At 36.4% G+C, this 14,911-nt stretch overlaps 1 protein-coding gene across 3 annotated transcripts in view; it reads left to right on the top strand.

Annotated features, from left to right (window-relative positions):
* Positions 1–14,911, top strand: part of PLAAT1 (phospholipase A and acyltransferase 1) — a 28,291-nt gene that overhangs the window by 2,007 nt on the left and 11,373 nt on the right. For 2 of the 3 annotated variants that reach the window (XM_060197018.1, XM_007517406.3), the window contains exons 3-4: positions 6,151–6,289; positions 11,026–11,294. In XM_060197018.1, coding sequence (XP_060053001.1) covers positions 6,151–6,289; positions 11,026–11,294 — 408 coding nt within the window. Of the gene's footprint in view, positions 1–6,150; positions 6,290–11,025; positions 11,310–14,911 lie in introns of those variants that run through there. The other variant, XM_060197019.1, reaches the window with a different exon arrangement.

The following is a 14,911-nucleotide window of genomic DNA, read 5'->3' as shown; positions in this document are numbered from 1 at the left end:
ATTTTTTTTAGCTTTAATGAGTACTTGAGAAGAGAAAAAAAGATATTTAGTAGAAATTCCTTTGATTAATAATGTTAATCAATATATAAAGATGAGAATAAAGTCTAAAAGCAGGCTTGGAACTGAATTCTAGTTCTATCACTTATCCCCATGGGCCATTAATTCTAATACCTCACTTCCCTCATCTCTACCATGGAGATCATGATAATCTGCTTATCACCATTATCTGTTTACCAGAGAAAAGCTCTAGAATTGCCAGCAAGGGAGGCATCAAAGGTTTCACTAGGAGAAGCTGTAGGGATTAGGAATCTGACCTTGGTTGAAAAACAAAATCAGAAGAGAAAATACTAAGCAGAACTTGGAATGAAGTTGGTGTAGTGCACCAAAGTAAAAGACTCTGGAGTGGGTTTGGGGTAGAGGAGGGTTCAGGTCCTGGAACATGATGGCAGAGGACCCTGGGGGTTGTATTGTTATGTGAAAAACTGGGAAATATTATGCAACTACAAACTATTGTATTGTATTATTTGATTAATGTAAAACATTAATCCCCTGATAAAGAAAAAAAAAGGGGGGGGTATTCTGACCTTGGAAGTAGTTAATCTGATCCCCAGTGTAAATGCTGCTCTTTCTTACTATGTGAACTTTAGTTTCTGAAACACCATTAACATCCAGAATTTCATCTTAAAAACCAGCACAATAATAGTATCTACTTTCTGGTTAAATTGAGTATCATACTTAGTACAGTTTCTGAGGACTGGAATGAGAGAACATTAGAGCTGATATGGACTTTAGAAGGTCTTCTTCTGTCATACATGTACAAACTATTCACTGTCAAATATAAAACATTAATCCCCAACAAAGAATAATAATAATAATAAATTTATTTATTTATTTAAAAAGAGGTAACACACACAAAAAAGAAGGTCTTCTTGACACCATCATATAAATCTTTTCATTGAAGTTATTGTTAGAAAGTGACGGCATATAAACATTCTCAGTGATAGGCTGCTATTTGAGCAGATAGTTCATTTTACTATTGAACTACTTTCAATGAAAGAAAAATTAAAGACAAATTTTCAATGAAAGAAAAAAATTTCAATGAAAGAAAAAATTTTTCAATGAAAGAAAAAAATTCCCTTACAGTTTAAAACTGTCTCAATTTAACTTAGACATGTTGATCTTCTTCCATGTTCTATAGCACACTCAAGAAAAAAAATTATCTTGGTCCCTCTTTTTTAATTAAAAGTCTAATTTTATATAATTATAGATTCAAATGGAGTTGTAAGAAATATTACAGAGACACCCCTCAGCAGTAACATCTTGTGAAGTACTGACAGGAGTATCATCACGATGTTGATATTGATGCAACAGAGATGTAGAGTATGTGTCACCATCGGAATCCCTCATGTTGTCCCTCACAGTCACACCCACTTCCCTTTCAACATTTCCTTATTTTTTTTATTTTTTAAACTTTATTTACTTTTTTATCTGATAAAACAGAGAGAAATAAGGTGATGCAGACAGGGAGAGAGACAGAGAGACACCTGCAGCATTGCTTTATCACTCGTGAAGCTTTCGCCCTGCAGGTGGGGGCCTGGGGCTTGAACCTGGGTCTTTATGCATGATAATTTTTGCACTTAACCAGGTGCCTACTATTTAACTACCTATTTCCAGAAATCTTTCAAACTGCTCTCTTCTCTCTGTTGCTATAACTTTGTCATTTGGAGAACTTTTTAAATAGTAGTTTCACATAACACACTAGCTTTTTTTTTTATCCACATAATTATCTAGACGTTGATCCAAGTTTTTGCATAAATCACCTGTCAGTCTAGCTTAAATAGCCATCCACTGAGGATCATCTAAGTCATTTCCAGTCGGGGACTGTGATGAATATGCAGCTATGAATGCATGTGTGTGCATCTCTGTATGCATGTATGCATGTGCGCATATATAGGTTCTTCTGTGACTATGTCATAATCTCATCTGTAATGAGTGAATGATCGATCTAGTTCTACACACCCTTGTAAGTGCTTTCTGGGATCACAATTTTTAATGTTAGCTGTTGTGATATGAGTGCACTGCTGTCTCAGGGTGGTTTTAATATGCATTTCTCTCATAGCTAATGATGTTTACCATAACTTACTAGGCACTTTTATTTTTTATTATATATGCCTTGTGCTCATGTTTTTATGTATTATCTGGTTTTTGTTAGATTTTTAATAGTGCTTTTATGTTTCCTATAGTAGTCATTTCACAAAGATGTAGTCTACAAATATTTTCTCCAATACAGCTTGTCTTTTGGTCCTTTTCATAGGTAGGCTCTTTAGCATTGCAAAAGTTTTTAATTTTGATGCCATCTAATTGGTCATGTTACACTTTTGGTATGAAGTATAAGAATTATTTGTCTACTATGTCCTGAGGATTTTCTCATGTGTGTTTTTTTCCTGTGTTATTTATGTCTTTATTTATTTTTATTATGGCTGTCATTACATAGGACAGAGAGAAATCGAGAGAGGAAGGGAAGACAGAGAGGGGGAGAGAAAGACACATGCAGACCTGCTTACCACCTGTGAAGAAACCCCTCACCCCCGCCTTGCAGGGGGGGGAGCTGGGGGCTCAAACCGGGATCCTTACTCAGGCCCTGTGCTTTGCACCATGTGTGCTTAATCCTTTGCGCTACTGCCCACCCCCCTCTTGTGTTTTATAGATTTATATTTTATATTTAAGCTCATGATCCATTTTAACTACTGTTTGAATATGGAGTGAAACTTACATAAAAATCAGTTTGTTTTGCTTTGTTATTGATGATGAGTGTTCAGTTGTTCTAGTACCATTTGTTGGAAATGTGTAAGGCCATGGAGAGTTAGGTTGCTTACCTGATTTATGTTTCCTTTATCTTAAAAATGAAGTGATTGTACTTGAGATATGTGAGTTTTATTCAAGCTTCATTCCTAGCATTTTCTGGGATTCCAGGAGCTCCAATAACTGCAGAAATGAGAAGATAATATAGTCATGCCTTCCTAACTTCATCCAGGGCAGGAGTCTTTTTCATTTGTTATATTTTGTAAAATATAATTGGTAGTTTAATATAAAGCCTACTGCTAAAACACAAGTTTGAATTCAGTGAGTTAGATATTTGAAGTAATGTAGTAACTTTAATGTAGTTAATAGCCATTATTTCAATTTTTGTATTAGAGCTCACTCTTTTTAAATACTTTATTTATTAATGAGAAAGATAGGAGGAGAGAGAGAGAGAACATCTGGTATATCTACAGCAAGGGATCAAACTCAGGGCCTCAGGCTTGAGAGTTCAATACTTTATCCACTGCTCCACCTCCCAGACCATTAGAGCTTGCCTTACCTTTACATCTTAGCCTTCAGTCTCCTCCCTTTGTTTCTTGAGACATTATTCATATGTGAAATATTTTCCTTGTCATCTTGTCAGCCTTCTTTATAAATATAATAAACTGTATGAAATCAGTTAACCTATAGTTTATAAATCAACTTCCAAACTATATCAGACATAGAAGATGTGTTAAATATGTTTATAACTGTACAAGTATTAACAATTTGCTGACCCATTTCATAGAATTATTGTGGCTGAGAGTGAGAAACTAAACTCATGTGTAAGTCATATACCTTTTTAAAGTAGCCACCTTTTTCTCACCAGCTATCTATCTAGTACACAAAACATTTGTAGCTAGCTCTTGGAAAGGTTACCTGTGAGATAAAATACATATATTCCTGTACTTTCCTTCAAAATCAGAAAATGAAGAGGGAGAAGGCTCTCCAGGTAGAGCACACATTTTTACCACTTAAGGGGACGTAGGTTTGAACCTGAAACCATTACTTGGAAACACCTGCATGGGAGAGACACCAAGAGCCGTGGAGCCGTGTTGTAGTACCTCTCTCTCTATATCCCTCTCTGTCTATAAATAAATTTTTTTAAAAAAAGAAGTCTGCTTGGAATGAATGAGGAATGTAAGCATAGAGCTCCAGCAATAACCCTAGTGACGGCAATAACAGAAGAAAACAGTGAAAGAGATTCAGGGAGTTTGCATGACTTATGAAAATGGCAGAATCAGCAAGCAAATGATCGAAGACAAGACTTCACATCTTCAACACCTAGTCCAGTTATTTTCTTCTTTGTGTTTTATGATATTCGTGTTTTAGTGGATATTTTCCAAATGTTTTACATAACAAATACAAATAGGTATTGATTTAAAAAAATAGAATTGAGATAGTGCATTTGAAAAAAAAAAAAAAGTAACACTACAAAGTGTTGTCTGTCCAAATCCAAATGGTGATTGTTATTGTGAGCTTGGCTAGGTCTCTGAATTCTAGTAAACAGCTGCATGTGCTTGTTGATTCCTATTCATGGAAAATGTACCTCGTAGTATATTATCTATTTTTCTTTCTAGTACCCACATGGCCCAATTGTGAACTGCCATATTAATAAGATTCAGACATATTTGAAAAGGTAGTTGGGCTTAATGGTTTCCATAAAGTCATTTTAATAGTTATTTTTCAACAGATGGACAGCCTACATTTGGCCACGTTTCTCTGACAGTGTGATGATTGAAGTTTTCAACAGATGGCATACAAAGACTTCGGAAACCACCCTCCCAATATTAATTGCTATAAAAAAAAGATGTTTAGAGTGCCAGAAAAATGATAATCTGTATTACCATGTCCTTAGCCTATTTTATTATAATTCAAATGATTTAGAAATTTCCCTTTCTGGAATTTCTAAATGAGTATATTTTTACATCAGAGGGAGTGATGATTAGAACTCTGTTTTCCGTTGGAGAGCTAACGTGGATACAGCACTAAATCTTTTTGATTATCAATGAATATACTTAACTTCCTTCTTGTAGAGGCATTCCATTTCTATGCTATACATAGAAAATATAATCTTCCCTAGAAATCAATTGTCAGAGGCCTATATTTTCTTTCTGAAAAGTATCGATTTAGAAGAACAACACACTAACTTAGTCTTCAGTCATATATGTCAATATGATGTACTCCCTAGTTCTCCAAGCTGTCCCACTTCTGCACTGCCCATCTCCCAATGTGCCTGGCATTGGTGCGTGAGGTGAATTACACAGTGAGTACAGCCATAGGGATGCGGATGAAATCTGTGTGTGTGCATGTGCGGGGGTATTATGATCATCATGACAACAAAATGAGCTGATGACAGAAGCATAAACTAGCATTTTCATGTCTAAAGCCCTGAGTCCCAGGTTCAAAATCCTTAGCACCACCATAAGGCAGGGATGAGCAGTGCTCTGATGTGTGTGTGTGTGTGTGTGTGTGCATGTGTGTGTCTGTGTGTGTTTCTGTATGGCTCTTTCTCTCAACATCTCTTTTTATCTCAAATAAATAACATATTCAAACTATTATAAAATGATATTTAATGTGTGGAGACAAGAGTGCCTAGACATGCATAGCACAGTTCACCACAAGTAATAAATGTTCCATATTCCACAGTATGCCTGAATAAATGGCAAGACATTCATGTGAGTTTGGAACTTCTCTCTGCTTAAATAAAATGATGAAGTGTGTTTTTCAATGCAAACTATTTTTGCATAAGGTATTAGTATACTCACTCACTCACACCTCTGCTCTTTGATTTGACTATGCCGCTCTATGCAGGTTTGAGAGGCACTTGATATTCTGTTTCTGAATCTTAGCTTTTCGTGTTAATTAAGTGCACTCATATAGATATTTTAACATATCTTGTATAGTCATGGTCAGAACATTTACTAAGAACAATTAATATTTTTAATTTATGTACCATTTCTTTTCCAAATATGGCAAGAAGATTTTGTAGAGGAAAATTATATTATCTGCTAACCTCTAAATTTAAAGAGAGAATTATAAATTTCTCACTAGAGTAAAGAAATTCTGGGGCTTATCAAGATGCTATAATTGCTATAAAAAGTTAAACCATAATAGACAAATTCTTTCTCCATATATACACACAGAATTCAGTGTTAGAATCATTCAAAGTCAAAGAAAGTGGTCTAAGTCTTTAATTAAGAATTCAACCCCAATAAATTCTACATCCCTATGCTTCTGTGAAGTCTCAAATTGATTTTCTTTTGGCAAGTCACATCAGCTGGATCTTCTTTGTGTCTGTCATTGCAGATGGCGTTTAAGAATTGCTTTACTTTCAAGTACCCTGGCAATCCCCACCCAGGGGACTTGATTGAAGTGTTTCGTCCTGGCTATCAGCACTGGGCTCTGTACTTGGGTGATGGTTATGTTATCAACATAGCACCTCTAGGTAAGGCTCCTAGGAGAGTTTCAACTTTCTTGTCATAATAAGGAATGACAAGATTATAAAATTAAATTTAAAAAAATATAGACAGTGCATAGGCTTAACTGATCCATGTTTAGAGTAGAACATTCTAAAACCAAAATGGTATTGGAGAAATTAAAAATGTCAGCTAACATTAAAATCTTAAATCCCTAGGTAAAAATAAGCAAATAATAACCTGGGGAAATATTTACCATAAACATGATTTTATATATCACCTGAATATATTGTAGTTATATATCACCCAAAATTAATTGTTTAAATTTATCTAACATCTATTTATAGGTTATCCAGATGTGATAAATAATTTTAATTTTAAAAATATTATTTATTTTATAATGTTCTAAAATATTTTTATTTATTTATGATTGAATAGACATTGAGAGGGGAGGGGGAGATAGAAAGGAAGAGAGATTGAGAGAGACCTGCAGCCCTGCTTCACCACTTGTGAAGCTTTCCCCCTACAGGTGGGGACCAGGGGCTTGAGCCTGGGTCCTTGTGCACTGTAATGTGTGTGAGCTGAACCAGGTGCACCACCACCTGGCCCCCTAATAAATGCTTTATGTGCTAAACATACATAAATATCTCCCTGCATGATGGAGCTTACATTTAGTGAGGAGAGGTCATGTAAAAAAATGCAGAAAGCAATGTCAGAATAGAGATAACTGATACGGAGAAATCAGATTAGAAAAGCAAAATAAGAGGAACTGGGAAATGGAGTGCAGTAGTTTTATAAAAGGTGGGCAAGAAAATCTCACAAGAAAGTAATGTCTGAAAAAACAACTTGAAAAAGGTGAGGAAACCAGGCAGTGATATTTGAGGAAAGAATTTCTTACGCCAAGAAGTATCAAGTATCAACATTTCAACATAGGAGTGGGTAAAGTATGAACAGTTTGTGAGGGATAAACAGCAGAAATCAATATGTACCTTTGAAAGTTTCAATTTGGTAATGATAAAAAAAAATTAGAAAAATGAAATGACACACATTTATTTTTGACAGTCACATTAGCAAAGGTTAAAAAATGGTCATCTGATAATAGATGGAGCTATAATGAAATGAACACAAAAATATTATTAGTACAAATATATAAGGTGACAAAAATCTCTTCAAATTAAATTTAATGCTGTGTTAAAAGTCTTAGAAGCATTCACGCGTTCTTATCCTGTAGTTGTATTTTTATATAACTATTCATGGTAGGTATTGATAGAGGTATAACATTTCTGAGGCAGGATCTTTACACTGATCTCATTTATGTATTAAAAATAGACAACAGAATAGCTAGATAAGTTTTAATTTAGCTGTAGAGTATCAGTTGTCTGCATTAGGTAGAAAATGTTTATTGTATGTAATAGACATACAATTCCAACGAGCTTAAGTCAGAGGACAGATTTGCTACTCCACTGATGAAAAATATAGAAATGGTAAAATTGGCATTAACCTCGGGGATGGCTGGACCTACATGATAGTGAATGCAGTGGTATTTTTTTCTGTACTTTCTTCTTGTAGACTGTGTTCCTCTCCAGGAAAATGGACTGATAACCATACCATCCTGTGGTGCTCATTATTATAGTTTTGTGCTTTTAACAGGAAAAAACAATAAAGCTCCTCCCTCTTGTTGTATATAGAAAAATTACAGAAAACAAGTTTGCATGTTCATCTCTGGACCATCATTCTGCCTTAAGAATGTGTCACTATGATTAATCTAGGCAGGAACTTATCCAGAATGAGTGAAAAACAAGCAGAATGGGTTGCAGGTAGACCAAAGCCATTGCTACTGTATAAAGCACTCAAACTCATACTTCAGGATAAGTTTAGTGGCAAAATAGATGGCACTGACATAATAGTTACTTAAAAATTTCAAATTAAATAAGCAACATGTGATATGAGACCTAATTTGCATAGGAATAAGGTGTATAGATACATATGAATTCAGATATACACATACATTCGGATATGCACATGTTACTATAAGACATTCTAGAACTACATAAAATAATAGTAGTGTGGTCTGGGAGGTGGTGCAGTGACAAAGCTTTGAACTCTCAAGCATGAGGTCCAGAGTTTGATCCCCGGTAGTACATGTGCCAGAGTGATGTCTGGTTCTTTCTCTTTCCTCCTATCTTTCTCATAAATAAATAAAATCTTAAAAAATAATAATAGTAGTAGTTAACTTTAAGAAGCAGGATAAGGGGTGATTTCTCTTATACTTTATTTCCCCCCAGATTTTCTAAATGTTTGAAATGGAGTACAAATTAATTAATTTTTTTTAAAAAGTACATGCAACTGACAACCTACAGTGCTTTTCCCTGTAGAAACCCTTAAAAACAAGTCTTCACAAGCCTAACAGTACTATGTTGAGGATCTCAGAGAAATTTTTAATGAAAAATTTTGCAGCATTTTGAGATATTTGCCTCTTTCCTAGGATAATAAAAGTACTAAATAAAATTATTTTTTAAATATTATTTTATTTATAAAGAATCAGGTATACTCTGGTACATGTGCTGCTGGGAATCGAACTTGGGACCTCATGCTTGAGAGAGATTCTAATGCTTTTTTATTATTATTTATTTTCCCTTTTGTTGCCTTTTTTATTGTTGTTGTAGTTATTATTGTTGTTGTTATTGATGTCCTTATTGGATAGGACAGAGAGAAATGGAGAGGAGAGGGGGAGAGAAAGACACCTATAGACTTGCTTCACCGCCTGTGAAGCGACTCCGGGGAGCCGGGGCTCGAACTGGGCTCCTTACGCCGGTCCTTGTGCTTTGCGCCTCGTGTGCTTAACCCGCTGCACTACCGCCCGACTCCTTAAATAAAATTATCTTTATGAAACTGAGCCATAAGTTATTGAGGGCCGAATACCAGACATATCTCTGTATTATCTCTGTAGTTTTCACTTTGGAAAACAATATGGTATTTTGGTAATTTCCTTTTTATCATATCTTATGCTCTATATTAATGTGGTTTGGGCACTGAGCTTTACACATAGGCTGAAACTCAATTTGTATTTATGTTGTTAATTACTTTTGTGAAATTTTTGTTGTCATTTGTAAATTGACTACAAATTTGCATTAAAGCAGCAAAGACTGTTTATAATAGTAAGTAGGATATATGTTCTCGGAGAACTTGTAACGTGTTAGAACTTTCTATGCTGAAGATATTAACTGGAAATGGTTTATCTAATGAAAAGGAGTTTCAGGGGGCCGGACGGTAGCGCACCAGCACCAGTTATGCACGCAAAGCGCAAAACACAGGCACCCGGTCAAAGATCCTAGTTTGAGCCCCGTGCTCCATACCAGTGGGGGTGGGGGTGGAGGTGGGGATCCGGATCATATATAGTTTGTATGGGGGGGGTCACTTCACAAGTGGTGAAGCAGGTCTCTTTCTCTCTTCCTCTCTGACTTCCCCTCCTCTCTCAATTTCTCTGTCCTATCCAGTAAAAGATGGCCTCCAGGAGTAGTGGCTTCCTAGTGCAGGTGCTGAGTCCCAGCAAAAAACCCCGGAGGCAAAAAAAAAAAAAAAAAAAGCTTTAAAAATAAATATAGAAAAGCAAACTTAATAGAAGGGAAAGTACCTAACCTGGTTACAAAGAGACCCTTTTCTCAAATTTTCTCAACTTGAATAATGATAAAACATAACAGTATAGGTAGGTTGAGAGGGAAGGGTGTATTAGAACTGAGCACTGAAGCATCGTCTGTACAGCCTCAGATACAAAGGGTCCCCTCTGGCAGTCTCAGTCATGGTTACCAGCAGAGGAATTAAAATGGATAGGGCATTGGAACAAACAGGTAGGGAATAGTACAGGACCATATATATAGTGCATAATGTGTAAAAGGTGAGATTTAGATTCAAGACTTTGATTTTTGGCCACAGGAAGTGAAAGACTAGTTTGATGTCCCTCCCCCTTAGAAGAATGGTATGCAATGCAGGTTACAAATAGAACTCAATTAAAGTCTATGTAAAACAACAAACATAAAAAAGTGGGGATTTGGGGGGGGTTAAGGAGTACAGCTCAGATGTTAGAAGGAGCCTGTTAATCATAATACACTATTGCTAAATTTTAATGATGTAAATTTGAACTGTTCCCGATGCTGAAAAAATGAGGGTGATTTATAGCATAATTAGAAGGTGATTCTATTTGAAATGTGTTAGAAACTTATATGAAATCTCTAATAATACAACCAACAGAGAAATTACTCCCCAGGAATGGACAGTTTAGGACCCAGTTAGTTCTATAGAAAAACTAAAATTTTCAAGAAACTTTCTTTCTTTTGTGTGTGTGTTTTAATTTTTATTATCTTTATTTGTTTATTGTCTAGAGACAGTAAGAAATTGAGAGGGAAGGGGTAGATAGAGAGGAAGAGAGACAGAGAAACACCTGCAACACTGCTTCACCATTCAAAAAGTTTTCCCCCTACAGGTGGGGACCGGGTGTTCACACCCGGGTCCTTGCACACTACGATATGTGCACTCAACCAGGTGTGCTACCACCACCTGACCCCTTCTTACTTTCTTACTTATATAATGTTGAGCAAGTGTTGATAAATTGCAGAATGAGTGTTCTGTGATGAAAAGTTTGATTTGAGTTTTGCATTTGCAAGAGCTCGATTTAATTATTTCAGCAATTCCAAAGTCATCAGATAGCACTGAAGGTCACTAGTCTTGATGGGTTACCAATCCTTGCTAACTAGAATTCTCCTTATAGAGGATGGCATTGCTGCAGCATTTACAAGTGCCAAGTCTATATTCAGCAGAAAGGCCCTGGTGAAGATGCAGCTCTTGAAGGATGTTGTGCGAGATGATACATACAGAGTAAACAATAAGTATGATGAAACATACTCCCCTCTCCCAGTGGAAGAAGTCATGCAACGGTCAGCATTTGTTATTGGACAGGAGGTGGAGTATGACCTACTTGTTAATAACTGTGAGCATTTTGTGACATTGCTTCGCTATGGGGAAGGAATCTCAGACCAGGTGAGCTTTCTTTAGGACATGCATAAGAAAACTATAACACTAGGGCCAGTGAGACAGGATAGTGCCAGATTTGCCATGTGTGGTGCTCTGTTGTTCATTTCTTCTGAACACTGAATAAGTATTCCACTCTAGAGGTACCATCTACCTACTCAAAGACATATAGGTTGCTTTGAAGCTTGATTGCTTATAAATAAGCTGTGGTTGACATTGATGTGCAAAGTTTCTATGTGGATATAAGTTTTCAGTTCATTTGGGTGATTAATAAGGGTCACCACTGCTCCATTGCATGATCTGAACAGTTTTGTAAGATACAGCTGGCTGGGCTGATGAAATTGCTCACTGCAAAGAGTGCATGCCTTGCTTGGGCCCTGGCAACACATCAGAGTGCTACAGCATTGGGGAAAGCTCCATTGTGGTGATTTTTCTCTCCCCACCTCTCTTTCTCTCTCTGATTAGAACTGACTCTGGAGCAAGAGCAGCAAACATTCATTTAAGTGTGAGGTCTTGACTCCACAGTAAAAAGAAAAGGAACAAAAAATGCCACCTGTCTCCACTGTGACTGTATCATTTGTGCATTTTTACCAGCAGTGAATGGAAGTTCCTATTTCTCTTTATCATCTTCAGCCTTTGGTATTGTCTGCCTTTGGGATTTGAGACATTATACAAGACAGGCCATAGTAGCTCTTTGTTTTAATTTGAACATTTCTAATCTCACTTACTTATTTGCCACGTGCATATCATTTTGTGGTATATCCCTTGAGAAATTCTGGCATTTAAAATTTATTTTATGTTTTTATCTTCTACTTTTCCAAATTATTTATTTATTTATTTATTTATTTATTTATTTTATTTAATTATTTTTATCAGAGCACTGCTCAGCTCTGGTTTATGGTGGTGCAGGGGATTGAACCTGGGACTTTGTGGAGCCTAAGGCATGAAAGTCTTTGCGTAACCATTATGCTATCAACCCCCACCTTCCAGATTATTTTATTGGAAGGAATAATGGTTTATAGAACAGTTGTTGGTATATGGGCATATTTTCTCATCTCTCCATGACGGAAACACCACTTCTACATACAATGTGGGTCTTTCTCCAGTATTAGAACTGGGTCCTCAAAGCCCTTTCCACCTGATCCCATGTCTTTCTTCCTCAGAGTCTTTTGCTTTGGTGCAATTTATTATGCCCAGCCACATGCAAATTTTATCATTTTCCTTCCTTTTTTTAAATGTATGTGTGTGTGTCTGTGTGTGTGTGTGTGTGTGTTATTTATTGGATGGATTAATGGGTTTACAGTCAACAGTAAAATACAGTAGTCTATACATATATAACATTTCCCAGTTTTCCACATAACAATTCAACCCCCACTAGGTCCTCTTTTGCCATAAAGTTCCAGGGTCTGAACCCTCCCCCCAACCCCAGAGTCTTTTATTTTGGTGCATTATACTATCTCCAGTCCAAGTTCTATTTTGAGTTTTCCATTCTGTTCTTATTTTTTTTAACTTCTATGAGCGAGATCATCCCATATTCATCCTTCTCTTTCTGACTTATCTCGCTTAACACGATCACTTCAAGTTCCAGCCAAGATGAGGTGAAGAAAGTGAGTGAAGTCACCATTTTTAATATTTGAGTAGTATTCCATTGTGTATATAGACCACAACTTGCTCAGCTACTCATCTGTTGTTGGACACCTGGGTTGCTTCCTAGTTTTGGCTATTACAAATTGTGCTGCTATGAACATAGGTATACACAGATCTTTTTGGATGGGTGAGTTGGGTTTCTTAGGATATAACCACAGGAGAGGAATTGCAGGAACATAGGGTAGGTCCATTTCTAGCCTTCTGCGAGTTCTCCAGACTGCTCTCCACAGAGGTTGCACCCAATGACATTCCCAACAGCAGTGCAGGAGGGTTCCTTTGACCCCACTACCTCTTCAGTATTTGTTTCTGCTACCTTTTCTGATGTATGACATTCTCACAGGAGTGAAATGGTATCTCATTGCTGTCTTTATTTGCATTTCTCTGACAATCAAGGACTTGTAGAATTTTTTTCCTGTGTTTCTCTGCCTTTTGGATCTCCTCTGTTGTAAATATTCTGTCCATGTTCTCTCCCCATTTTTTTCAATATTTATTTATTTATTTTTCCTTTTGCTGCCCTTGTTGTTTTACTGTTGTAGTTATTATTGTTGTAATTGATGTTGTCCTTGTTGGATAGGATGGAGAGAAATGGAGAAAGGAGAGGAAGACAGAGGGGGGAGAGAAAGATAGACACCTACAGACCTGCTTCACCGCTTGTGAATTGATTCCCCTGCAGGTGGGGAGCCGGGGGCTCAAACTGGGATCCTTACTTTGTCCGTGTGCTTTGTGCCACATGCACTTAACCTGCTATGCTAATACTTGACTCCTCTCTACCCATTTTTGGATGGGGTCATTTGTTTTCTTGTTGTTGAGTTTGCAAACTCTTTATATATTTTGGTTATTAAACTCTTGTCTGATGTATGGTGTGTAAAGATCTTCTCCCATTCTGAGAGGGGTCTCTTTGTTTGAGTATTGGTTTCTTTTGCTGTGCAGAAGCTTTTCAATTTGATGTAGTACCATAGGTTTATACTTGCCTTAGTCTTCTTTGTAATAGGATTTGTTTCATTGAAGATGTCTTTAATATTTATATGGAAAAGAGTTCTGCCAATATTTTCCTGTAAGTATCTGATAGTTTCTGGTCTAACATCCAAGTCTTTGATCCACTTGAAATGTACTTTTGTGTTTGGTGAAATATAATGGTTCAGTTTCATTCTTCTGTATGTTTCAACCCATTTTTTTTTTCCAACACCATTTGTTGAAGAGACTCTGCTTTCCCCATTTAATAGTCTGGGCACCTTTGACAAAGATTAGATGTCCATAGTTGTGTGGGCTTACTTCTGCGCTCTCAAGTCTATGCCACTGGTCAGTGTGTCTATTCATGTTCCAGTACCAAGCAGTTTTGATGGCAATGGCTCTATAGTAGAATTTGAGATCTGGGAGAGTGATGCCTCCAGTTCTGTTCTTTCTTCTCAAGACTGTTTTGGAGATTCTAGGTCTTTTCTGGTTCCAGATAAACATTTGTAGCATTTGTTCTGTTCTCCTAAAAAATGTGCTTGGGATCTTGATGAGGATAATATTAAATTTGTATATGGCTCTGGGTAGTATATTCATTTGGATGATGTTAATTCTTCCAATCCTTGGACATGGAATATCTTTCCACTTTTTTGTGTCTTTTTTTCAATTTCCTTGAGTAGTGACTCATAATTTTCAGTATACAAGTCTTTCACTTCTTTGGTTAGGTTTAGGTTTAAAATTCCTATATATTTTATTGTTTTTGTTGTTATAGATAAAGGAGTTGATTTCTGGATTTCATGTTCTTCTAACTTAGTGTTTGCATAGAGGAATGCCACTGATTTTTGAATGTTAATTTTGTAGCCTGACAACTTATTGCCTGATGATTTCCAAAAGCTTCTTGCTGGTTTCCTTAGGTTTTTCTATGTATACTGTCATGTCTGCAACCAGGGAGAGTTTGACTTCTCTTCCAATCTATATCCATTTAATCTCTTGCTCCATACTGATTGCTATGGCAAGAACTTCTAACA

This window comes from Erinaceus europaeus, chromosome 9 (genome assembly GCF_950295315.1).
Source record: "Erinaceus europaeus chromosome 9, mEriEur2.1, whole genome shotgun sequence".
NCBI classification, from domain to species: Eukaryota; Metazoa; Chordata; class Mammalia; order Eulipotyphla; family Erinaceidae; genus Erinaceus; species Erinaceus europaeus.
The sequence above is the reverse complement of the archived record's forward strand: the minus strand, read 5'-3'. Positions and strand labels throughout refer to the sequence as shown.